The sequence below is a fragment of the Astatotilapia calliptera genome, chromosome 4 (genome assembly GCF_900246225.1).
Source record: "Astatotilapia calliptera chromosome 4, fAstCal1.2, whole genome shotgun sequence".
Classification (NCBI taxonomy): domain Eukaryota; kingdom Metazoa; phylum Chordata; class Actinopteri; order Cichliformes; family Cichlidae; genus Astatotilapia; species Astatotilapia calliptera.
In genome coordinates, this window is record NC_039305.1 from 25,094,491 (window position 1) to 25,121,430 (window position 26,940).

General features: G+C 41.8%; 2 protein-coding genes across 5 annotated transcripts in view; one reads left to right on the top strand and one right to left on the bottom strand.

The window, feature by feature from the left end:
• Positions 1 to 809: 809 nt before the first annotated feature.
• fmc1 (formation of mitochondrial complex V assembly factor 1) lies at positions 810 to 3,251 on the bottom strand. Its single transcript, XM_026165709.1, has 2 exons — positions 3,065 to 3,251; positions 810 to 2,085 (listed from the first exon to the last, which is right to left on the bottom strand). Exons 1-2 carry the CDS (start codon positions 3,233 to 3,235, stop codon positions 1,882 to 1,884), a joined length of 375 nt encoding a protein of 124 aa, XP_026021494.1. The 5' UTR covers positions 3,236 to 3,251; the 3' UTR covers positions 810 to 1,881.
• A 58-nt stretch (positions 3,252 to 3,309) lies between these two features.
• The window catches only part of grin2ba (glutamate receptor, ionotropic, N-methyl D-aspartate 2B, genome duplicate a), a 140,574-nt gene continuing 116,943 nt past the window's right edge, over positions 3,310 to 26,940 (top strand). Inside the window, exons 1-4 of one of the 4 annotated variants that reach the window (XM_026165704.1) lie at positions 3,310 to 3,371; positions 3,739 to 3,873; positions 10,740 to 10,878; positions 12,178 to 12,285. In XM_026165704.1, the coding sequence (XP_026021489.1) occupies positions 12,259 to 12,285 (27 nt within the window). In that variant the 5' untranslated portion in view covers positions 3,310 to 3,371; positions 3,739 to 3,873; positions 10,740 to 10,878; positions 12,178 to 12,258. Of the gene's footprint in view, positions 3,372 to 3,738; positions 3,874 to 4,430; positions 4,454 to 4,984; positions 5,395 to 7,098; positions 7,283 to 10,739; positions 10,879 to 12,177; positions 12,286 to 26,940 lie in introns of those variants that run through there. The other 3 variants (XM_026165706.1, XM_026165703.1, XM_026165705.1) reach the window with 3 other exon arrangements.

A 26,940-nucleotide genomic window follows, 5' to 3' on the forward strand; every position in this document is an offset into this window, starting at 1 on the left:
GGTCTCCCTCATTCTGTCTGTTCCAGGAAGCCTGAAACTGTGGGGGGCTTTCTGTGCAGTATAATTTTTTGACACAAGCCTTTGGTTTGTCAGTACGCATTGGACCTTGATTGCTGGGCTGTGCGCGTGGGTTAGTTCGGGGCAGCACACGAGTGCACGTCTTACTCCGTGTGTCAACTGTGAGTTTGAGCTTTGCTTTAGGGTTTGTCTATTTAAATTCAGACTGAAGGCAATGTTAGTCACGACTGCAGAGTAAGGGAAACAGGAAGGATAGGATTTATGAAAAAGTGGAATGGATAAAACTAGCCAGAAAAACGATGTACTGTATGAGGGAACTGTTGACAGAGGGGCAAAGATCCGATGTCGCCCGGTTTGTGGACCTAAATTAATGGGAGAGTCCATGGGATGTCTTGTGTAGGCCTATTTAACTCATTATTCTCTTGCTGACAGTTTCAAAGAGCTCCTAATTTAACTTGAAGGTCAACCTGCTTATTTTCAGCTCCACGTTTTTATTCTGGGACTCCAAACAGTAGCTTAGTATGATGCACAGTTCATATCATTATCTTATACTAGGCCTCGGTCAATGCCCTCAGTAAAAAACATTTGGCTCATAGATATTACTGACTTTAATATTTGAACATCGAGTACCTTGCAGAGCCAAATTTCAGTTTAGTTTTTGCGTAATTTGGCATAAGTCAGCTTTGTCATTCAGTAAGCCTGGAGAACTATTTCTGAGAACTACTTAAAAAATGACAAGAAAACTGCAAGAGTGTTCATGCTGTCTTGAAGAATAAAGGTCATACAAGATATTTCTGTTGTATATACTGTATTTCTATGTGTTTGCACTTGCTTCAATAAATTACTACTCCCATTTCCCTAGAAAAATAAAGGGTGACTAAAGACTTTTGCACTGTTGCATGCACTCCCACCACCTTTTATTGAAATGAGGGCTCAGCCATCTTCACCATGCCTACATGCACTGATATGCTGCCATGTGACAGCCTGATTAGATATTTGCATTAACATCCAGTTCATCAAGTGTACCTAATGAAGTGTCCATTAGTGCCCATATGAGAAAAAATAAGGAAAAGTGTTATAGGGGCACTTTCATTGGCTATAAGGCAGTGATTAGGAGTTTTGAGTCTCTTAAAGATTTTTTTTTAAATCTGCAACATTCAGGATTCACTGCATACCTCGAAACCACATAAGGCTGAGCCATTGTTTCAAAAAGAGGGGGGAGGTTAGTTACTGGTTTAAAAAAAAGTACACAATATGCACTCAGATTAAAACTAAAAAAACTACACATTTATGTTACTTGTAAAATAACACACAGTGAGTAAAATAAGTCTTAGCAAAGTCTGTCCACTGTAAGCTTCATCAGCGTGCCATATTTTACATTGTGTGCTAAATATCCTAGCTGATCAGCTTCTGATGAAGTGTATTTACCGGCTCCTTAAGTACATGAAATCAAAATAAAGGACTTATTTAATTAACAGTTTAAATAACACAACGTGTTTGATGATGTATTTATATTGTATAAACATCCTTCCAGAAAAAGTGTCAAAATGATTCCTGTTTTAATAGAAATAACTCAAAAATAAAAATGTACTTACATTTATTTTTAATCATTGCATTTAAACACACACAGAGCTGTGGATTAGTAGTGGGGGCGATATATTAAATCAGATTTTAACCGCAGCTTACATTTTCACAGTACACTGATTTTTTCTACCTTTTGAACACAGGTAAAATAATCTCTCAGAAAGCTCACATAACATAACTCCCAACCTGTCAAAGAGTTTGATTTACATGAGCTCGACTGTCCAGATGAGTCAAACACACACGACTCTTAAGATTTTAAAGACTGTTTGTCCAGTGTCCTCACTTCTCCCAGCCTTTGCCTCCTGGCTGGGTGGGCAACCTGAGCCCCACGAGACCAGCCACCTCTTCTGGGCTGCGCTCTCCCTTGCCATGGTAAAGATTGTGCAGGACCAGGTGGTTTCTAGTGGAAGCTAGTAAACACAGGTATGTGTGTGAGGCATGGTGCGCTTCCTGCTTGGCACGGCAGTACCTTTCTCCAGTCACCTGTGAAAGGTTGAATATAAAAGAAACAAATGGATGATAAACAATAACATATTAAGAGAAACTGTTTGTCTAGTGTTGTTTACAAAAAAAAAGTTACCATAAAGAAAATACAGATGAATAAAGTAGAAGGTACCCTGGAATCAGCATAGAAAATTGCCGCTTTATGATAAACAGGTATGCTTTCATCAGTCTGTGTGTGTGTGTCCCACCCCCTTTCAGGATTTCTAACAGCTGCATGGACAATATGCGTTTAGTTTAGTCCCCACAGACCAGCAGCTATACATTATAAAGCCTTGGGATGCCTTTAAAGGACGATAAATGCGAAACGACATACAAGCGTTCCTCCCAGCTGTTTTGCTTCAGTGACTGCAGATTCAAGCCCCATGTTAAGCCACACTCTCCCAACCATTAATAATACACAGTGTATGTCTGTACGGCTAAATATAGATAGAGAATCGCTTAGATGGAGATAACGTCGTCTGGACTGACTGCTTTAATGAAGCGAGTAGTTTCAGCAGCTTTGGTTCCAATTAACTTAAATGCAAAAGTATATGAATATCAGTAGATATACATTTGGTTTAAAAAAATCCCCACAAATATATTTAACTTGGAGTTTTCCATGGAGTGAAAAACACTAACAATTTGAATCAACGACGATTTTGATGATTTTAAACGCGACACCTTAGGCTAATTAGCTGCTAGCTAACGTTTGCGTGCCCTTCTGCTTCAGTCACCTTGCTTACAGCTTTTAAGCACGTGTCAAGTAGACAACAACCACTTTTCAGCATCATGTTAGGCAACAGGTCTGTTGGCACTGCTGTAAACTGCTTAAATATGTCCTCTTAACGCCAATAAAACGAAACAGAACGTTTTCATTCAATAGTTATCAGGCTAGCCAACGACTGCCATGCGAGCCCAGTGCAGCAGTAGTTAGCAACTGAGCTAACATCAGGCTTTGCGCATTTACTGGTATGCTTACCTTATTCTTGCGAAACTGGTCCATAACATAGTTGTAAGCTAGTGACTTTTTGTAACTCGGTCCCTGAATTGCACGCAATTCTTTCAGGATTCCACGACACACTCGCAGGGGCGATGACAGCGCTGCCATCTTTGACCTGTGTTGTGATTGTAGCGGAGTGGAGCCAGGCATGCTAAATCACACACCGCACAGTCGATCTGTTACATATCGACCACAAGGCGGCGATATAGTTACACCTAAGTCCTCCTAAGTTGACTGCGTGGTCGTTTCCTCCTTGCCACTGGTTGTTACCCTGCAACAGCTTAAGGTAACTTGGACTGAATTTAAAACACGCACGTTGGTAATGTCGCCTTGCTATGAGAAAATACATATGTAGGTATGGAGAGACGAGCTTATGTCCGGCACTGCTCGGTGTTTTCTTTATGAACCTTGGAGGATAAACACAACTTTAGCTCTTTATTGTCACACTGTGTACAATAGTATAACGAAATTGTCCCACATCGGTGCTTAAAGAAAAAGCAAGCATTAATCATAATAAATAACAGAAATGAGATATACAGCATATGCACAGATAAAAAAAGAGACCAGGTCAGGTATCTGCATTGGTTAGGGCTATTGCTCTGTTGTATATAGTGAAAACATAGAGTTCACTGTGTTTTATTGTATTTCCACAGATACCTGAAACTCTGTAAATGGTCATCACAGATCTGATCTTGACATGTCCATCTAAGTCTGGCCTATTGACAGAAAAACCTCTGCCACATTTTGAACCTGTTTCACATGCATTCCACCTCCAGCTTCATTGCAAGGTAATTATTCACCTATAATTTGGTAATATGGACCAGAAGGCTTTTGATGTTTTTGTCCACCATTGGTCTATAACGGTGCTTCATCACGCAGGAATCCTTTCAGAGAAAAGCAAATTTGACCTGTAAGACTGAGCACTGAACTGTTCTGTAAGTGGATTACAGTAATGCCGTGCCGTTGGGAGGCACGCTGCAAAACTGAGGCAGAGAACGTGTCCTCACAGGTTCTGACATCAAAGGTTTGGATGACCTGAAGTCAGGTCACGGGTGCTGCACGTTCCCATGGCGCTCCCAGTGCTTCCAGTTTACTTGCTCGTGTATTAATGATTGACTCTAGGGGGAGCCAGTCTCTTATCAGTTTCACACACCGGTTTGGTTCCTCGACATTTGTTGGAAGGCACCCCCTCTCCTCCTCCTCCACCTCCTCATGTCTCTCTCCCCCCTCTCTCTCTCTCACTCTCACACTCTTTCAATGAATACTAATGCAGTGAGTGGGCCCACCTCCCATCCTCCCATCTTTTTCGCAGGAATGGGCGGGAGAGGGGAGACAGAGCAATTCCAGCTCAGTATTCTTCCTCATGAGGTAGGCAGTGCTTGACTAGCAGCAACACCAATGCCTTTTTTTCCTCCCGCTGAGCAATATTGGTGATACTGTGCGTTGCCACTGCAACAATGTCTAACCTGTGTGAGTGGCGTGTGATTTCTGACCAGAGTTGAGAGAAAGAAGGACGTCTGTGCCTGCTGCTTTTTTTCTTTTTCTATTACCCCCTCCTTTTTTTTTGTCATCTGGATGGGAAGTCTTTTTTGGGAGGAGAGAAAGAAGAAAGCAGAAGGCAGCCGGGGAAGGGGAACAACTGGCAACAGCCAATCCCCCCTTCCACACACAGACTGGAGACAACGGAGGCCACTGGAGTATTTGCTTTTATCTTTCGTTTTTTGTTCTTTTTTTTCCTCATCGCGCTGCTGGGAGGTGCTTTGCCTTTCCATTTGCTCGCTCTCTCGGTCCTCTGTCTTCTTATCTATTTCGCCATTTACCTGGTCAACAATTTCTTCTGTTTATGAGCGAGACAAGGAGGGAGAGAGAGGCAGAGGGACAGAGAAAAAGAGGACGGGGATTTTTTTTTTTTGGCCCCTTTTATCCTCTTTTTTTTCCCCCTCCTCCCCTTCATTCATTCTTTCCTGCTTTCCTCTCCATTCGTATCACTTCCAGCCTTACTATCCCTGTGCAGCCCACGCTCTCTCCTTCCTCAACCTCCCCCCTTTTTCCTCCTCCCCCCAACCCCACCACTCCAGTCACTGTCCACCCGTAACTTTGGCTACTTTTTGACTCCACCTGTTCTTTTTTTAAAATTTTTTTATTTCTTCGCTTTAAACAGCTCCAGTAGAGTCATTTTAATTGGCTTGCTTGTATTTTCTATTTATGCCTTTTTCACTTTTGTACCTTTTTCCTATTTTCCCCCCTTCTCTTTTTTCCTCCCACCATCCTATGCATCTTTTTTGGCCGATTCTTAATTCTAACCATAGGTAGGTCTACTTAGTGTTTAGTGTCTGTCTCAAAGTCTTTTGTTCCCTTTTTCCTTCCGTGTGTGCGAGGTGTTTTGTGTATGGGTGCACACCTGACATGCACACACATGCACGCACGTACACACACACGCTCGCTGGCCTCCGATCTAGCTTGGGCACGGCTCCCCTCCCATCCAGCTCTCAGCTGATTCTTGCCTCATGCCATGTCCTCTCTACGTCACCCCTCCACCCTACCCACCCACCCCCACCTCACTTCCATCTGTGTTTTCAGACCTGTTTTTTTTGTGTGTGTGTGCGAGTGTGTTCTTCTCAATCAGGACCACAGTGACTCATCAAGCAAGCACCTTCTCCGGTCGTCATCACGGACACGCGTCTTGATCGTCTTGTCATTTTCATGTTGTTGCACAAAAAGTCTGTTCTTCCATTAAAACATCTGAAGTGCCCCCCCCCCCCCCCTTCCCTTTTTAATCCACACACACGTACACAACGTCCTTCCTCACACCCTCACGTGATTATTCATTTATTAATTTTTTTAGCAGTCGTGCACATTGACAGACACCCAAACTCCACATCTGTTCATTAGAGGAAATGCCCGCTGGCAAACCAAGTTTTTGCTGGCTTCATGTGTATCAGGTGAAGGTCAAACTGAGCAAAAGGTCCGATTCAAGAGCGGCAGACGCACTGTTTGTGTCAAAGTACAATTCAAAGTCCATTCTGTCGGGGTGTCATCTGTGCTTATCCGGTGCTCTGCCTCCTTTTTTTTTGCTGCCCTCTTTTCCTCTCTCTCCTCCCTCTCTCTCTCTCTGTCTCATATCTTTCTGAACTGACTCTCATTTCTGCAGACAGACACACACAAGCACTCAAAGAGAATGGACTAAAAAATCAAAAAGCCTGGCTTTATCATCCAGAGGACTTTTTTCCCTTTTTTTTCTTCGCCATAATTTTCACTTTTTTCCACTCACCTGGCTTCATTCACCTCTCCGTACATCCTTTTTCCCCCCCTCTCCATCACCCCCACCCTCTCTGACTCCATCCACTTATTTATTCGTACGTTGTTCTGTTGTTGCTGTTTTTTCATTTGCCGTGTAAAGAAAAATAAGATGTATATACATATATATATGTATTCATGTCCTGCCACTCACACCTCATTGCTTGCATCAGACTTGCTAGATATTTTGCATTGGGACTGTTTTGACTGTTCACATTTACTGAAATAGAAAAGGCAGATTTTCCAGAAGTGATTTCCCCCCAAAAAATAATAACAGAAGATACAAGGCTTTATTGCACTACGCTACGAATAATTTGCGTGTGTGCCTGTGTGTGCTGTGCAAGCTACAGAGAGAGAGGCACAGAAATAGACAGATGCATAGCAAAGTAAAGAAAATCACATAACTCATTTCTTTGTCCATCTTCTTCTTCCTTTTTTTGTTTGGTATTTCCATTTTTTGTGCTGAAGGAGATTTAATGGCGCTCCTCTTCATTACACGAAGATGATGGGAAGTAGGACTTTCGAGCAACCACGATAAAGGCGTTCTGGATATAGATGTTTTCCTGTGGAATTACCCTTTAAATCCTGGATTAGATTCCAAACGACTAAAACAAAATAATTAACAATTATCCAAAAAAAAAAAAGAACCCCAATACAAACAAAAAAACTGGTCTAAATTCTGGACTTTTTTTTGACCTTTTTCTCTCTTTTTTTTAAATGGACTGAAGCTGATTTCAATATTTCTTTTTCAACTATTGAATCCTAATGGGATTTCACTATCGCGGATTAAAGACTCAAGCGACGTCTTTGTCAATTAGCTGATGTAATAGCCTTGATTCTCACAATTTCTCCATCCTTCCAAATCGCATTTAACATTTCTCAGTGTTAAGGGTTAAATAGGTGAGTACGGACCCTTGAATCCACCCATGCTCTTGCCTTTGCATGTCTTGGATGATTATGAATGGATGTAGATTTTCATATATATATATATATATATATATTTATATTTATTTATTTTTTTTGTGAGTGACCCACTGTTTTGCGTGTGTGTGTGTGTGTGTGTGAGGGTGTGCAGACTCGTCCGGGATGTGTATGTACAGTAATAAGGGTGAGGTAGAATTTAAAAGGATACAGGCGGATTACCAGAGCTCAGTCATTTTCCTCACACTTCACCACCGTTTATCCTTTGTAGTATTTTCCCCTTTTCCAGTTAAAGTCTGGTTAAAAAAAAAAAAAATTCTCATGTAAAATATAAATCCCCTTGATGCAGAGTGTGGGATGATGTAAAAACAACAAAAAGAAAAACTTTACATGCTGAAATAACATCCCATCTTTCACCTTGGGTTTTGCACCTCCACTCTTCTTTCTGCTCTACCAAATCTGTTCAGTGCTGCTCCACGCTCTTCTTTAAAACAGCGTGCGTTAGTGTGAGAGGAATATATACGTAGATCAATAAAGTAATCTACCTGAAGAGATGGACTGCGCTGTGCTTTTCTTGGTGAATTTTTTAAAATTTTATCTTCTGTTACTCCAATAAAATGCTTTGTGGTGGGAGAATGACTAAATCTTATCTTGCGGTTGACAGTGGCCGGAATAAAATTTGACTGTATGTCTGCAGCAAAATGCACTTTCACATCGACTCTCTCCCTCACACAATCACACAATCACACAATCACACAATCACACACACACACACACACACACACACACACACACACACACACACACACACACACACACACACACACACACACACACACATGCAGACACCTGGGATCTGCTCTCACAACCCAGGACGATTACCTATTCTGCTTGGTGCTGAAACACATGTGACCTCAGTAGCCGAGCTACAGATGGGCACTTAAGCTCAGGTAGTCTGTCAAAGCTGTCACAGCCACCACGCTGCAAAATGGACGTCTCTGGCGCGAGCTCTGCCTCTGACAAGTGGCTCGCTGCTGTCGTTGCTTTTGCTGTAATGTACCCCGAAACAGTGTTTAGAAACAGGTAGAAGCACACTTTCAGACGCACTGGTGTTGACCCGGCAGTGTGTGGTTCAGGAAGGCAGTGATGTGAATGTTGTGTACGGTGGTCAAAAACAGCTGATTTGAGCTGTGATTTTGAGAGGGAATGCAGACGTCTACGAGCACAGCTGGATGGTGGATTGAGCAATTGCTTGGAGCACGTTTACAGCTGAGCATCCTTTCTATTTAAATATGGAGAACTGCTCTTTTTTTCTCCGGATCATTTTCTTACTTTTACGATAGACGTATGCTGTTCCTTCAGATTGTTAGATTATGGTTTAAACCTTATTTCTCTTCTGCTCTGCAGTGTATTTTATCCATCTAGATTGTTTTAGGGGGCATTGGAGGAGGAGGCTTTCTTCTGTGTAGTGATAATGCTTGATGGATGTTGACAGCGGAAAGAAAATAGGTCCTACATGAAAGTAACTGAAACCTGCTTTGTTTCCTTCGAGTAGCCAGGTCATGATTAATGTTTAGTCTTTTTAATGTAATTTTTGCAAACTAGCCTCATTATGTTCAAGAGATGGAAAAAAATCTTACACCAAAACAATGGAGATGAATAAGTAGCATTAAAGGGCAGATGAAAAAGGCATGCATTAGATTTCGAGGTGACTTGTCCCTTTTAAGGTTCTCTCCTCGTTCATTGTCACCTATTTCGCTCGTTACCTGAACAGGTGTGTCTTAATGGTTGGTGGCTCTAGGACATTTTTCATGCATCCTGTCAAATTTTTGGTGTCTGAAACTGTGCGATGCCACAGGATCTATGTGGGGAAAAAAAGTCTGCAGAACATCTTGAATCAGAGCTTAAGAGATTTCACAGGCAGCGTGTTTGCAGTCATCATTTATAAACAGGCCAGGAGAGGAGACAGCAGGGGCTAAGGAGATTCATAATCCTATCCCCTCTTCCCACTGATTCTCTCTCTCTCTCTCTCTCTCTCCCCCATGTGCTTGCTTAATGAGACAACAATGCAACTCCTGCGTCTGGCTCCGAGCGCCGCATCTGCCTCAACGAAGCCAGCAATAACAGTGTTTAGATACGTTACAATCCAGCTAACTTCCGCATGCATGCCATCTAGGGATTTACAGCATCACGGGGCACCGCTTGCATGTTACCCTGTGCTTCAGAAGTCAGAACCTAAAAATATGCAGAGATGATTTTTGATTTTTGAGTTACAAGCTAAAAAATAATAATAAAAATCTTGGATTCACACGAGTGTGATTCTGCAATACGGCACCTCACCTCATCCATCTTCTGGGTATAAATGAGGGAATCAGTCTGCGGAGCTCCATCTAAAGCTCGTAACACTCTGCGGCGCGTGCGTCTGAATCCCGAGAGCGAGCGGGAAGACTATGTGGGACGACTTAAAAAGCACATCTCAATTTTATTGGCAGTATATTCACTTCAAGGGAGCGGAATATGGGTCATGATCTGATATAAAAAGGCTACTCAATAATTCATCCTCTGATTAAGAGGACTTGTATCGACACAGACGCCGTCCAACGAGAAGGAGAGTGTGTACACAAAGTACACGGAAGAGCATTTAGGCGACTTTGTAGGATTAGTATAAGCTCAGAAACAAGCTATAGTAGAATAAAAAAAAAGCCAGAGAGGTTCATGTGTACACCTTCTTTGATGTCTTAATCTGCTATACGTTCTTGCCTTCTGTGGCACGCAGGTGCGCATGCGATGAGTGTGCTTTAACGGCGAGCGTACATGGTGTCAGAGTTTGTGCGAGGCCCATCAATCTATTAAATATGAAAAGTACAATCTGTTACCCCGCAGAGACTGGTTCATTATTCATCAACATATTTCAATTAATCATTTATTTACCTAAAGTATGGTTCGCCCCCCCAACACACACACATATGCAATTTGGACACTCATATGGACTCCTGATGTATGAGTTATGTATAAGAGGATTAACAGAAGCTGTTTCTTATTCCTGCGATGCTGCACATACTGTAGTTTGAGGGTGTTGTTAGGGATGTAGGAGAAGACATTTTTTTGTACTGCAGTGCATTTGGAGGAAATGTGTTATTTAAAATATTAGGCTTGGCTTCCTCTCGGATCAGAGAGCAAACACGCACACGCTTTGCTGAAGATGAGCTGTGAGATGCATTCAAACAGGTTTTCATTCAAAGCTGAGAGTTATGTCCAGATGTGCACATGAGCACGGCAGCTCTTGCATTTTAAGTTCCCATCATTTAATCGGGTTTATTGATTCTAAGGGGAGCGGGTCAGAGGTCGACCAGGCGTAGCAAGGCTTTATTAGAGTCTAACTGACTGTGACCTGCTTCTAACCCGCTGTCCTCTCTTTTCCCCTCTGCAATAACAGACTGGCGGTTGTCGGGAAGACGAGCGACTCCAAACGTCTTTCCAGAGGAACAGAAGTGAAGCTGCTCCTGTGGAGTACAATTACCTCGAAATTGCTGCTTTACCCCCTTGACCCAACGAGGATTTTACCTAAAACCGCTGTGAGTTCCCGGTGCCAGCTCCTTGTCACACAGTCACCGCTGAAGGGATTAGGATGCGGAGGGGGGGCGGAGATAAATGCTCAGCATCGGCGCCTTGATTTTTAATCTTACCCTTCCATTCACGAACATCTGTATTTACTTCGGCAAACCCCACACACCTAATGAGGTGTCCTGGTAGAGAGTAAAACACATTTGTTTGATTAAGTGCAATTGGTTAAGCCAAAGACAAACCTGCTGGTAGAATGACACCTGAAAATAATGAAGGGCTACTTTATTGTCCGGTTGTGAGTTAATTAAACTCGTCTTTCTGTTAACCGGCTAATGACTTTGTCATGTGGTATCAATCCAGGTGATTAGTTATGCCAATCACAGGGAGAAATTCTTTTCCTTTAACGTGGAGCGCTGTTTATCCGTCTAGATTGTTGTCCTTTTCTGGAATTAAATGGCACTCACCTCATGTTTGCCACGCAAATAAAAACTTTATGCAGCTTTTTCAGAAATCACAAAATCCACAAACCTGGACGTGAGCGGTTTCATGTGGGGACTATATTCTTTCCAGCCAGCACACCTGCCAAACATCACTGTGCAGGAGGAAGTGCGCTTCTACCTGTGAGTAGAAGCTCCTGCTTGTGACAGCAGGACAGGATGTAAACATTAATAGCGTCCCCCCCCTCAGCTGAGCCGTGATGTCAGCTAGCTGCACTCCTCCGTCGGTTGGCAGATGTAGATGCGGACACTAGAATGCAAAGAAAGTTCCTACGTGAAACTGTTCACAACAAGATCTGGGGATTTCTGTTTTTCTGGACAGAGGACAGTACACTCAGGAGAAGGCAAACATGGTATCTACAAAACAGAGCAGCTCACACCAAAACCATCTAGATGGATAAATGATATTGTAGCACTACTGTAAAAATATGTAAACTTGATTTTGGGGTGAAAGTTGTTTTTAATGCTGTGTTTATTTGTCCACAAGAAAAGCTTTCGGTGCTCCTCAGATCTGATTCAGTTTAATGTAATTGTGTAATTTTTCCACAGGGATAACATTTGTAATCATTTCCTGTCACTTCCCGCTCTATTCCAATTTTTCGACCGCTCTGCATCATCACGGCCTGTTATGAGAGGCAAAATCACGGGAAACCCTTGAGGGGGAGACTGTCATCACCCTCAGGGACAAGTTGTGATAACCCAGAATGCAGCACTGTTTATGTACAGTCAGGAAAAAGAGCTCAAAATTAGTTTTTTAACAGCAGCCACTCACATTCAATAATCATATTGTCTTTTCTCTCATGTTGACTTTAGTTCGGCCTCCCTCAGTCTGAGGCTATGAGAGGGAGAGAGGAGTCCCAGGCCGCACCATCATGCTACTTCTGAGACGCTGGGATGAGACTTTGGCTGGCAAAACACAAAGTAAGACAATATTGATGCATGGGGCCTCTTTACAGGTGGAGCTCTTCTTAGTTTTCTCGTGTTGTCCCCGTAGAGAACCGCTGAAACAAACCATCTTATCTCGGCTGTGTGTGCCTCTCCTAACGCTCAATGATGGATGTTCTTAAACTTCTGTAGTGTGTGTTTTTTTATTGCTTCGTATCTTATGCCAGGTTTGCTTGCGGGTCAGGATAATGGTTCAAGGTGGAGCTTGCAGATGAATGGTTTAATCCTTGGTTTTTAGCACAGTGTGCACTTTGATCAATGGCACGCGTCAGCACGTGGTCGTTCAACCCGACCCCGCCCACCTCGATCGACTATCGGCCACGTTTACACTCCACAGGCATTGATCAGGCAATTAAAGGTTTTGTTAAATTCGTTTTTTTGGTTTTTGTCGTTTGTGTGTGTGTCAGCTGTTCTCATGTTTTCACGCGCTGCATGTTTGTGGACGACAGAGAGAAAGATGAAAGAAGACGTCGTTCCCACTCTCACCCAGGACCAGATTACACAGAGCAAATGTTTTTACCACCAGGGGCAATGAGAGGTCATCATCATATCAGTAGATTTCAACATTTTCTCATCCATTACTCCTCAGTAACTTTTTTCTTCTCTATTTCTTTTTCGTCTCTCTCATCTCATGCACTGTTAATCAGCGGTGACGTTAGGAGACTGAGCCTTGGTGCAAATTTAGTCTCCTCGTTTTGTGGTGGGATGGAGTGTGTGGACTGTGTGAGCACACTACAAACAGCACCATTACACAGGCACTCCTCTACACCTTTAACCTGCTGCCTTTTAGCCAGCAGCAGAGCAACGGCGTGGCTTTGTAACAAAGAGCTTTAGCTTTAGCCTCGGCCCTTCAAGCATCAAGTCGCTTATCTGCTTCGGCTAATGCCACACAGATATATTAACAGCGATGATGCATCTAATTAACAACAACGCGCCGCTGTTTCTGATTAAAAAAAAATATAGCATTCACACGTACACTGGCAGATTATTAGTCTGCTGGGCTTATTATTCGAGCGTGCTTCCTGCTCTTACATAAACTGTTTAGAAAAAAAGGCTCTGGCTGGAATAATGGCCTAAATGAGGACATATTAGAATAATAATGTCTCATGAGTTTTTTAAAAGCTTTATCTCCAACCTTTGTGTACCTAACCTAAATGGGATTCTGGCCCCTCGTTATATCGGCGCCGTTCAGCGCCGCTAATTAAGTGCTGCATAGCTTTTCAATCATTTTTTCAGTCAAATCCATTTAACAAGAGACTTTTTATTTAGACTCAAAGAGCCCACGTCACCAGTCTTAAATGAAAGCCGCAGTCTTTGACGTGTTAAATGCAATTTGAACATTTTTAGGGTCAGCCTTCTTCTCTCTCTGCTAATATACGGAGTGCAGTTAAAGGTAGATTTCGGCGTTGAGGTGTAACAGTAAGATAAACGTTGTCTTTCTCCTGTAATCCTGGTATTACAGTCTTTTGCTGAACAGGCCATTATTGCGATCACCTTATTTTTACTGATATAATTTTTTTTCAACCTCTCTCTGTGTCTTTTCTAAATTGGAAGAAATTCAAGAGTCAGGAAGCTTCTGATAAAGAGAAGCTCTCATAATAAGAGACAATAGGAGGAAGAGAAGAGGGGAAGTGTTTTGGTAGTTGTTTCTGGGGATGTGGAGTAGAAGGTAGAAAAGAGCGCAGCTTTTTTTTATTTTTTTGCGCCTGTGCCGCTGTCTATTTTGTTTTTTCACCTCGTGTGAAATTACACAGCAGTGCGTGTGGGCATCTCATTGCATCAACAGCTCGCACTGGCACGTTTCCCTTTGTAATGAATGCCGGTCACATTGTTAGTTTAAAGCGTCACTGATGCTCAGTCCGCTTGCAGTCGAGTAAACTTGGAAGCTACAGAAACTCAGTCATGCAGGATAAATGTCTCAGGTGTTTAGCTGTCTCAGAGTAATGCGATGCTACATATATTAGCATTAATTAAAATTTGACCGCAAGATCACATACATGCTTGACCTTAAAACACGGCAAAGATCCATGCGGTGGAATCGATTGCTTTGAGAACCAGCAGATCAATGCGGCTTCACTCATTCTTGTCTCCAGCGGTGGAGCGGTAGCATAAGTCACCTGGAAAACGGCCTGCGGATCCAGTCATTAGCTGCTGCACATCCAACATTTGCTTTGGTGGCATCTGTTATTTTCTGGCACGTCCTCAGATGCTGCTGTGGGGAGGCTTCAGGTGCTGTCAGTGTTTGTGCTCCAATTTTTTGGACTGAACAAGTGCTGAAACTGTTAGTCGATGTTCAAGATTTGAATCTGTGACAAATGATTAATTGTTTACATGGTTTTCAGTGTCAACATATAGCACAGCTGCTTTTTCTGTTTTAAATGCCTGCAAATTAAGTAATTCAGGCTGCTAAGTGTGAAAAGCTAACAATCTGATGATGTCGTCCTGTGATTTGTGTGGGCATGGGCAGATTCCTGATTTTTATAGACTAAAATAAAAGTCTATCTTACTTGAAATGGCTCAGGTGATTTGGCTATGACTCCCAGCTAATTCAGGCCAAATCAGTAGGATTGACATTGTTTTCATGCTCCTTCATTTATTTTCTTTAATGTCATCCAGTGTGTTAATTCATTATTTTGTACTTGTTAGAGTTTGTTTCCTTTAAAGAAAGCAGGGAACATAAAAGACTGTACATAGAAGATGAATGGAAATGTGACCAGAACCTTACAATCCGGTTGTTCAGTGATGACGCGACGAATCCTACTTCCGGGTCTAAAGTAGTCTGCGTTTAATATGGCTTTTGTGTTGTTAACATGTTTAATGTTATGTATTTTCTTCTATTTGATCTCAAAAAGCTCCTAAAACAGTCGGTGATCCCTGTTGACCTCCCTCGGCTTTTATTACCACTAATCATTTATTTAAGCTCAGTTTTTAAAACCTTAGGATGTAACTACAGCCCAGCCCATGCAGCAGTATATGAATGACTAACCTCGTATTGTGGATGGATTATCTCAGTTGTTCTCCTGGCTGAAGTTTGGTCCTTTTACAGCATCCTGCCATGCGATTACATTTGTTCCTGACCACCGACAACACTCACGGTAACTTTTATCGAGTGGAAAAAAAGTTAGCTTGTTTATATTATGCTAACATAGCTGTGTCGCTAGCGGTCACGTAGCACATCATTATATACCAGCTAGCCAAACTTCAGTAACCCTGCAAACGTCACTGTTTAGTTTTCTGTCTTGGAAGTGATAACAGAGCTGTACGTTTTAATTTGTTTCCAAAACCCCGCAGTCAGGACATGATTTATTGTATTTAGATAGAAGCTAGCGAGCTAACTTCCTGCTAACTTCTAACTCCGTTAAATGTCATAAATTCCATTTTCATGGATGCCTGGATGTTAAACTCAATTTTTACACCTGGTAGAGCAGAACGCTGATCATTTTATTAAAGATGAAAGACTTTAGACAGTTTTTCAACTCTCAGTAATGCCACAGTGATCGTTTGATATATGGACCTGCAGCGGAGTTTAGACCCAGACACGGCTAGTGACGTCAGACTGAACAACCGGATAGCTTTTGATACCAAAATTCTGAAAATGTGACAATGTTTTTTTTTTTTTTTTATTGTAGTTTTGTAAGTAGCATCTTGCTTACCTGAAATATAAATTAGCTTTTTTTTAGCTAGCTAAAATTGCTTTGGCTAAAATGTTTGCAATGGTTAGCACTTTATACATGCTTAAGCTAATTTAAATTAAGGCTACTTGGAAATATCCTAACATTTCAGTCTGTGTCCTGTTAACAGAATAAAATGTTGACATTTCAAAGAATGGTCTTCCATTACCATGTCAGTGATTTAAAATGACTTTTCTGGTTTCTTTGGCAAAGCAAACCTGTTTAGCACAACAGTACAAGCCAAAAGCTACATGCTAAAGAAGCAGAAAATACTTTTTAGCACAAAAGTTTATGCCTAAGCACATAGGATACAAATTGTGTAATTCTCCTGGTGTTAATACTGACTAGGCTACTAAATTTCTGGTCCATTCGTTTGTTGACTACCGTTTTAAAGGTCCAAGTAATGCTAATGCTAGCTAGCTAGTATGGTTAGCAAGGTCATTCCTACATAATTTGGCTAGTAAAAAAAAAAAGAGGCTTAAAACAAAAGTGACACCTTAGTGTGTTTTAAGTATAAATAGTGAACAAGACAGTGAGGGCCACATTTACTAAATGCTGAAAAATAGTGTGTCAGCACAATCCCCAAATAGCGCTCATAGGTGTGGTTAGTGTTATGAGTGGTTTACAAAAGTGTGTTGTTTTGTAAACACAGGTGCAGGCAGATCATTTTGATATCAAACAATTCACTGTCTTTTTCCCTAAATTTTACAATTGTCTGTGAATATTTGTATTAATATTAATATTATGCTGTAATCCTGTCTTTCCTGCTGCCCACATGTGCAAATGTGTCCACGTTTCCTCAAGTTTTAACTGTAAGCTTGAACAGGTATGTGACCAGCGCTCTATAAGAGCAGCTGTGCGCTCCGTTTTCAGCTGACTTGTTGTTTCTCCTAGAGGTTGTGTTGTAGGAGCGTGTGACTTATTTGTTTCGGCGTGTGAATGCCACAGGTCAGCATCTTTATGCAGCCACGATAGACAGGAAGCGCTTGTGCTCGTGCTTTGAGGAGTGACATGTGGGTGTTGCAGCTGAAAGATGAAACGCACAATCATTTGTATGCTGCAGATTGACAGACCAGTGAGACAGGGAAATTCATATATTTCTGGGGTTTAAAATGAAAGGGGAAAAAAACCTGTTTGCTCTTAGAACATGTAATGACTGAATCTGGGTTTTACATGACTTTATCCAACTTGGTGTCATCCCTGATTTAAAGGCAGCCACTAGGATCCTGCTTTAATTTGGAATAATAACACCTATGTCCTAGTGTGTGATTAATCCGATACTAAGAGATCTGATTAATGTGCTGTTGTGCAGGAGCTGCAACTAAGTAACGCTATTTAAACTTCTTTTTCTTTCTCCCAGCTCCACTAAGCACTGTTTTTATTTCCCATTATCAAAGCTGTGCCAGACAATAAATCAGTGTATACCAGAAAAGAGATTACTTCCCCCAATGCAAGAGAAAGTAGTGCCCCCCTGCCATGAGACTGGATGGAGGTGCATCATCATCATCGTCTAAGCTGTGCACAAACACATACACACACACACACATACACACAAAAACCTCTAAAAGCCTGTTTGTGATGTTGCAAAGATGAAATGGTCAAGCACGGGCAGTGACCCTCAACCATACCTGAATGCACTCGCTTCTGCAAGTTGAACCCGAATGCACGGCGCTGTCTCGCAGCCCCGCTGCTGTTGAAATGTCATCGGTAATGCTCACCGCGCTTCAGTGGGCTCACTAAAGCAAAGCAAACTCCACAGCATTTTCTACTCTGCCTCTCGCCTCCGAGGCTCTCAGCCTCAGCCACAAAGCCACCTGCAGCTTTTTTCGCCCTGACTGTGTTTGCCAGAAGGTAATATTAAAAGTTATTGATTGGGTTGTGTTTAAAGAAAAATACCCAGTAGGAGTTTAGCAGAAAAAGACCCGATAGGGAGCTAATGCCTCCCTCAGGGACATCATCCACATACTGTCAAAACCCATGATGTGTGGCAACCAGGATGCAGAGCAAGGGAGGGGGAAGTGTGGAGAGGGGCAATCTGTGTCATATAGAACAACCAGATGCTGTAGTGCTTCCAACCAGGCGCACAGACAAAAGGAAGCGTGTGAGAGAGGCGATTGCGATGTGCGCTATTTTACAGAATACAAAGATAATAGTTTTGTCAAAGTCTGGCTGATTAAACTGAATGGACCTGAAGACGGTGCAGCTCTCATGCAGCCATTTAACTCCTTCTGTGTGTTTAGTCGATTGTTCCTGTTTGCATCTCACATCGATTTGTGAAAGCCGGGACCAGAGTTTCAGAGCTACTGATAACGATGTAAGTGTCCATGTAGGATTGTTGAGTTGTAAAAAACGTGGCCAGTATTTCTTTGCACAAGAGAGCCGATTGATTAATTGCCGATCATGCCACAGAGAAGGCAGTGCAAAAAAAAAAACAAGTTGATCTATAGGAATTTTTCAGTTGCACTCTCATTTGATCTAAATATCCATTTAAACATGTTGCATGTTCAATATTGCTAAAAGGCACTGTCACACAGCTTGGTGTTTAATTGGATTGAACTGTTTGTCATCTAATCACTGCATTTGGAGGTTGTTAGGCTTTTTTAATTTGTAGCAATAAATAAAACACAAATACAGCACAAAATTATTTTGTTTCCAGGTTTGTGACAAAAGGTCTATAGTTAAAGTGTTTGCAAACCGTAACAAACTGTTGGATTTGGCTGATTGAGAGCTGTTACTTGAAACGATACAGACTTCTTTCAAGAAGGAAATCCAACATAAAGTTTGGCTGTTCTCAGCTGGGTCTTAAACAAGTAGAAACAAAGGGGGTTAAAAGGAAAGTTGTAAAGGGTAGTTGGAAGATGTCAGAGCACCAGTGTAAATGAACTGTCGAAAATGCACAAAAAACAAATGTGCAGCACAGGAGCCAGTTTTTGTGACAGAACTGCAAGAAATGGACTTAATGAAGAGGGATTTACATAAAGACAAGCCAAACAAAAACCAGCACTCACACCTACACAAGAGAACACAGTGGGATAAAGAGACGCGTTACTGCGCTGTGGATGACTGGATAAAAGTGATGTTTAGTAATAAATCACAGGTCTGAGCTGGCACTGGAGTTATGGTCCAATGCTGGGGTTGAATGTCAGGGAAAGGACCAGGAGAGATTTCAGTCATTATCTCACCAGTAAATGCAAAGGTGTACAAACAAATTTTGGACATTTTGACCCCCTGAATTATTTTATCTATGGAGACCAATACTGTTTTTTAGTATTTGTGATTTGAAGTTGGGGCCTTTAAAGGTAACGTGTGTAAAATCTCAAAACTAGATATCAGTTTTTTGCAAACTGCAGTCATATGAATTCTGTTTCCTTATCTCTCTCAATTCAAATGTGCAATTGTAGCTACGGTAAGGCAAACAAATCGGACTGCCTTCCATCTGTAGTGAGTAAATGGTAAAGTGTAGCCTGTCAGTCTGCTGTTTACCTCAGCTGTAATATGTTTGTGTCTATTTACTCTGGATAGGGATAGAGAACTTTGTGAAAGGAGTCCGATAAAAGTTGATAAATCAGTGACGCTCACATCTGTCAGATGACAGAAGCTGAGGTGAGTTGTTGAGAAAATCCTGAAGTTTTCTGTCGGTAAGCGCTGCTGTTTTTGCTGCTGTTAGCCTCTGTTAGCTGCTCTTAGCCAGTGTTCTTTAAAGTGGATCTAATATTGTTGGAGTGAATAAACTACGTGCCATAACCTCAAAGCGTGGTTACCTCTGGGTTTAAAATAAGAGTGTGAAACCATTAAAGATGATCAGAGAGGCTGACTGCTGTTATAAATTCTCTGTAGCTGTGCTATATACACAAGAGCATGGCCATCAAATCAAATCAAAATTTATTTCTGTAGCACATTTTAAAAGACTAGTGTACATCAATACATCAAAGTGCTTCACAATAATACTGCAAAGCGGGCAGAACAAGAAACAAATAGTACAATAATTACAATTACATGGTGTAGTGCAGGCCGAGTGAAAGTCAAACTAATTTGCTTCAAAAGCTAAGTTTTTGAGCTAAGTTTAAGTACGATTTGAATGATTGAATAGATTCCAAGAAATTATTCCAGAGTCTATAAGTGGCAATAGCAAAGGAACGGTCACCTCTGGCTTTTAAACGAGATCTCGGTTGCATTAGGAGCAGTTGCCTGGAGGATCTTAGTGCTCTTTTTGGGTTATATAGGTCAAGGAGATCAGTTAAGTAGCTAAGGGCCAAGTTATTTAAAATTTTAGAAGTGAGCAAAAGGATTTTAAAATCAATGCGATATTTGACGGGAAGCCAGTGTAAGTTAGCAAGGACAGGGGTGATGTGATCATGCCTTCTAGTGCTGGTTAGGAGGCGTGCTGCAGCATTTTGGACTAATTGCAAGCGCTGAAGGAGGGAGAGTTGGAGGCCCAGGTAAAGAGAATTGCAATAGTCCAATCTAAGTGATGAAGACATGAATAGGGCCATGTGGGGCTTTAGATGTTATTAATAAAATGAATTCTGAATTTCACCTGAAGCCAGTGATGGGAAGCAAGAATAGAGATGATGTCTGATAGCCGACTAGTTTTTGTTAGCAGGCTAGCTGCTCCGGGCTCATTAAAGGATGGATGTATGAACGGATGGACGTCCATGCTGAAGATCTGTAGGTGGTGAGTTAGCACCATTAAGTGTTATGCACAAGAGAGTGACACTTGAGCATAGTGCTAGAAGTCAGTAGACTGTCAAAATTAATTTTAAGGCAAATCCAGATGTTGTTTTAAGGACAGATGTTTTGAAATAAATAAAATCATATTGTGGTTGATCTTGTTCTATTCATGTTCACAGGCAGAATGACAAGTGTGTGTGTGTCTTTTATTTCTAATGCTGTTAGTAATGCATGACAACAGACTGCCAATTAACTTACCATTAGCAGAGATGGGCTGTTGTTGGGTGATGGGACATTAAGGGAAAGATGAGGGGGCACAGAAAGATCGAAATGACAGCGACAGGTAGAGATGGGTGATGGGGAGGGGACAGGAATATGTTTAGAGGTGTAAGTGGAGGGTGTAAGTGCGTTTGCATGTGTGCGCAGTGTTGATGGGACAGGGTGTAAATAACAGCAGCATTAGAGGTGGATTGGGTGTGAAATTAAACCTCGGCCCAAAAATGTGCCACTTCGAAAGATGAGACAATTAGAACACGCTAGCACAGCCAGACCTTGATGGTACCTCCATTAAAATGTGTACGTGTGAAAGAATACCTGTGAGTAGGTTTAAGTTCTTCTACCTAAGATTTTAAAACATGTTCTCTTTCATTACAGATCTATTAAAAACCATAAAAAAAATAGTAGCTGACCAGCAGAAACTTATGTTCCAGATGTATTACATACACATATATATTTAATAGTACTATAAAAATCAGTAGAGGGCAGAGACTCTTTAAAGTGTCTCAGGCCAGGAGATCCATAGAATACATATTAATACTCAAACGACGAACTCAATGCAACATTCAGGCTTCTTTTTTCTTATAGGGCTCTCATACAATGTAACCATGTTTGGGTCTGATATCGGTTACAGATATAGAGGTGGCTTGATGACTGACAGGTTCCCTCCCACATGGGCAAGCACTCTATGTAATTCTACATATTAATGATATGTTTGCTATACCACAAGAAAGTAGCACTTTCTTGCTGCTAAGTGGTGAGTTTGAGTGTGACAGAAGTCTGCTGGAGCTCTAATATCTGTCACGACAGAATTGCTGTCTGACATTATCTGTAACTGCTGCTCAAGTGTCTGACATCTATTATGAAGAAAGGAAACCCTCGGGGTGACCTAAAATAGTTCAGAAACAATCGAGATTTACAGTTCTGCGCATGTGTGCAGAGAGAAGTGAAACGTCTGAAAGGGCAGTCAGTCATTTTGATGGGATTTTATATAGAAAAAAAGATTATTGTTTTCATTATATAGATTAGTGTGTAGCTGTGTATTCCAACAAATTAATGGGTTCTCGTAATCTTAAAATATTTCCGATAAAAACACATGCGAGTGGTCACCATTTTGTGGAGGAAAGGGACAACGCCACTGGTGTTTTAATAAAACATCATCCTTTTCCTCCTCACTTCAAGCCTCATCTCCAAGAGATCGTGCATAAACATGCGTATTTATTATTGCATATATTATTGCAATGACTGTCAATAGAGATGTGGCCCTGTCTCTGGACAGCTGACAGCTATCTGACTAAATTAGAACAAGCTAGTTACGAGCAAATCCTATACCAGCTAATGTTAGGTTTGTCTCCTAAAAATCATACTTTCCCTCTGATAAACAGCTTGAGTACATTAACACGCGTGAGAGTTTATTTGCTAAGTGTCCAACAATCAACTTTTTTACATCAGCTTCAAACACAGTGTCAATAATGCTAGCTAGCAGCAGCTAAGAGAAGTTAACAGTGGCTAAGTGATGCTAACACCGGCAAAAACAATAGTCTTAGTGACATAAAAGTTCAGGATGGCCTCAACAACTCACTACAGTATTGCTATCATTGGTTGGAAGTGAACTTTTTTGACTCTTTGTGTGTCGGAGTCCTTTCAGAAAGTTTTACAGCCTCTTAAAGAAGTAAATGCTTCTCACCCGCCATTGACTGCTGAGGTAAACAGTGGATTGACAGCCTTCCACAAATAGGGAAAAATTCTTGGGGGGATCCAGTCCAAACAGTAGAAACACATTGCCCAGCTGCAGCTGTTATGGGTTTAAGTCTAAATGTAATGTTTTTGAGCTCTCTTGGGTGACTAAAACATGTTTCCTACAACAGCCACGATAGCTAGGATTGCCAGGGGTGAGAAAGCAGAACTCGGCTGGCTGCAAACTACAACTTAACTGACATCTAGCGGCTAAATTTTTAAGCGCTCTAACTTTAAGAAGTGACTTTTTGCCGAGCCCTCACGATTCACAATGTTTTTCTTTCACTTAAAAGCGTGCGTCATGTATTAACTCGTATAATGACAAGAGTGAGATGCTTTTATAATTGCTAGTTATAATCAAACAAATAACAGGTCTGTATTTTAACAGAATTGGCATCTACTTGTCTTTTTCTTTCTTTCTTGTATTTTTTTTTTTGCTGAAAAAGGTCAGTTGTGTAATTTAAGAGGGAGTAGGCCTGTGTGCACGCTCGAACAGTCTCATTTGAGTGGCAGCATTTTTATGTTCATTACTTAACAGAGAGCCTGCATATAAATGGATTATTTCAAAGTATGCATATGCATTGTTTAAAGTGATGCAGCCATCTTGGGTGTGCTTGCGTTTACCTGTGTGAGTTGGGTCAATGCTCATGATAGTGCTTTTTTTTGTATGTGTGTGTGTATGTGTGTGTGCGTGTGTGTGTGTGTGCACTTTCACTGTGGTGTTTGGATGTGAGCCAGAACTTTAAAACAGTCAATCAGCAAGAGTGACAAAAGAACAGAGAGGCACAGAAGGAAGCAACAACACATGCATACGGTGAAGCCCTAGAACATTTAGGCACTGGGACAGAAACAAATATAAAATGCAGGAATAACTAATGTAGAGACACACTGTGCTTTTCTGTTTTCACTTCACTGCAGAATGAGCTCTTACTTTCCACTTATCTCACTCATGTAATCGCTTTCTTTCCCCTTTTCTGTCACTCACTGTTCTATCTCACTTCAGAACTCCTCTGTTCTCTCCGCATCATTTTTCTCATCTAATGCTCCATCTCTCTCTCTCTCTCTCTCTTTTCTGTCATGCTGTCTCTGCATTTATCTCTCCTTTCTCTCTCTCTCTTTTTTTTTTTTTTAATTAAAATCTGTCTGTATCGAGGGATTCTGTTATGTGGTGATTTAAATGGAGGGCCTGACATAAACGTAACATTACTGTCAGACCAAAGCAAATTCCATCAGCCCTGCTTAAATTTGCAGTGCTGGCTGTTTTCCAAAAGGCTTTTTTGTTCTGCAGCCAATATCTATACCATCTCCTATCTATCTTCTGATACTCATTTATGCTATTCTTTTTTTTTCTTAAAGTTTTCTGTGTCAGGTCAAAGGCATGAATCATGAAGGGTAACTGTTAACGTACGAGCTGGACTCGGACTGACGCTGCAGTCTTTAAGTCCGATGCTGATGCTAATATTTGAAAGCAGGAACGTTATGGTGAAATGAAAGGTTTAACTGTGATAGAAGCATGCGAGTGTTTCTGCTTTGGCTGTTTTTTGTACATAAAATGAGAACCTTTTAGTCCCCTTTCTGCCCCAAACAATGCACGTAGTTCATTATGTTTCTGATGTTCACTTAAAGTTCAGAAGCCTAAAAGCGCACAGTGCTTTTTCATTGGTATATGAAGTGGTTTTCTGGCTAATCAGGGTTTTTCCATCTCTTGTATTCTCTTCTCCTGAACCCACTCCTAAATGTTAGTAAAAATAAGCTCCATTTGATTAGCTGTTTAGTTTCCAAACTTTTTGTAGCTAGAGATCACTTATAGTAAAGTAAGTTTTCTAAGTTTCCCCCCTCATAATCCTGACAGAGTTGATCAAGCATAGGCTTTTTACCATTTGCACTCTAAAGGGGGTTAGACACACAGGAAGAGATTAACAGCGAAGTGACAACAAGAGATGAGGGATTGCCAGTGAAATTCTTTGACTTACAGCAATCACTGCTACATAGGCATTAGTGATGTGAAGTCGGTGGATACCTTTAGTCTACCTCTCTTATGCCCTAAGACTGCTGGGATAGGCTGTACATCCTCTGCAACGCTGAACTGGGTAAGTGGAAGATGGATGGATTGATGAATTTATCCATGCAGTGGATTCCTGGGATGTCCGCTGGTCCAAAATGTTGGGAAATGAGTGAATCCCTTGAACATGGTTATAGAACCATTATATTTTTCATTTGTTGCAAATTACAACCTTTTCCACAACCAAATACTTCGGATGTGGTACAATCATATCAGAGTTTCTGTTGTCCCAAAGATAATGGGGGCGGTGGCGAGGGACTCAGGAGTTCTTGTTTTGTTTATCTGCACCAACATATAAATATTCCAGCACAATTTTATAATTTATAATAGTAAATAATTCAATTATATACTTAAATTATAAATTATTTTGCAGAACCCTTGGCTATGGATTACAGACACCTACAGGCCCCAAAACCCCACTCAAGAGATCCAGCCGTCCACAGCGGTTTATTTCCGCAGCCTGTTTCATGGGCGTTGGTTGTATCATGCACCAAATGTGACGTCACCATTCAAGAAGTTTAAACAAGAAGGAAGGGGAAGTTTAAGGAGTTTTTAGGAAAATTCCTGTCAGAAAAGTTGTTGCAGCATCGCCCTATGCGTCTAAACTCTGAGCTCCTAAAGACCGACATGGCCGTGCACTTGTGAAAAGTCTGAGTCAGCATAAACTACATGTAACTGTTTCTTTGACAGTCAAAACAAGAAGGATGTGATGCTGTCATGGAATTGCAAATCTGGCGCTAATATTAGCTGTATCAATATATCGATGAGCCTCGCATGCGCAGAGACAGACCTGTATAGCTTGTCATGCACCTGCACTCTGTCACACTTGTACTGAGTTATGTGCCCACAGTGCCATCCACCTTGCTGTGAGAAATGAGACACTTCACCTCCTCATGAGTGTTAGCACTCCCTCCTCTCCTCTCCTCTTCCCACCCGTCTTCCTCTTGAACTCGCTCTCCCCTGGTGGATGGGAGCCTGTGGTCGGGTCTCCATAAATCAAAATGTTACCACCGGCACTATAAGGCTACTTTTTAATTAAAACTGTGAATCAGTCGGCCCTGATTATGAATTGTACTCTGCTGCCACTGAATAAAATATACAGGGCTCATTTGCTCTCCCCCTCTGACTCCTCTCCGTCTCTTTGTCTCATTCGGTCTGCTTCTCGCTCTCACTTTGCCTCTTGTTGCATGCGACTCAATTTTCCACCAGAAATTGAGAGTGTCCACACAGCAAAAGCCACGGCCACGCGCAGCCACTGAAGACTGTGACAGCATTGTGAAATAGTTGAGGAGCTTACTGGTTGCATAAACATAAAAACTCAATATGGAGGCTCCGGCGCCGCTGGGGTCAACGCTATTATATCACAGTGTAACGGTGGACCCAAAAAATACCAGCCGGAGCGACTTTGACAATGCAGAACTTTTTATTAAACTCGGGGTTGTACGTGGACACATATACTCCCGCGCTCTCTTTCTCTGCTGTCACCTCCGTCTCCGTCTGTCACTGCCAACATATAAAGAGACACAATCACTGTCAGATCCCAGCACACCTGTTCACCCCGCCCCTGCGCCGCCCCGGGAGCTCACTGCGTCACCCCTCCTCTGCAGCTGGCCAAGGACCACACCCACGCCACACACAGAAACAGCCAGGAGGACTACTAGGCCAGTGGGCCTTGTTTATTGTATGATGCCACTCTTTTAGCTGTGCCGCATCAAGTGAGGTTAGTAGCTGTTGAGTTGGATGCTTCCATTAAAGAGAAGCGAGAGCATTCAGCCCAGGTCACGCAATTCAAATCAGCTCTGCAGGGAAAGTAGCTCCTGGTTTTTAGCTGGAAGATGTACAAAGAATAGCGGCAAAGACTGGGGACAATGGCCGTGCTTTACTGTCAGAAACAGAGCAAACCCAACTCTATGAATACATTTATATGCAGAAGAGTGAGTCTTAAAAGCTTCTCTTTGGAGTACCATCAGGTTGAAGCTGAACAGTATCTCTCATTCAAAGGGACTTTATTGCTAATTTATGACCTTTGCGTGTCTTGCAAGTACAACTGACATCGTCTTAGGGAGATATGGGCATGAGCCAGGCCTCGGCGGAGTGGAAATTAGCTCAGTGGAACGCGGCGCAGGGGGGTGCCGCTGTGGCGCTGCCACCTCTGCTACCCTTAACTTTATATCAGCAGGCAAGTGCAGGGAGGAAGGACTAACTGGAATTCCA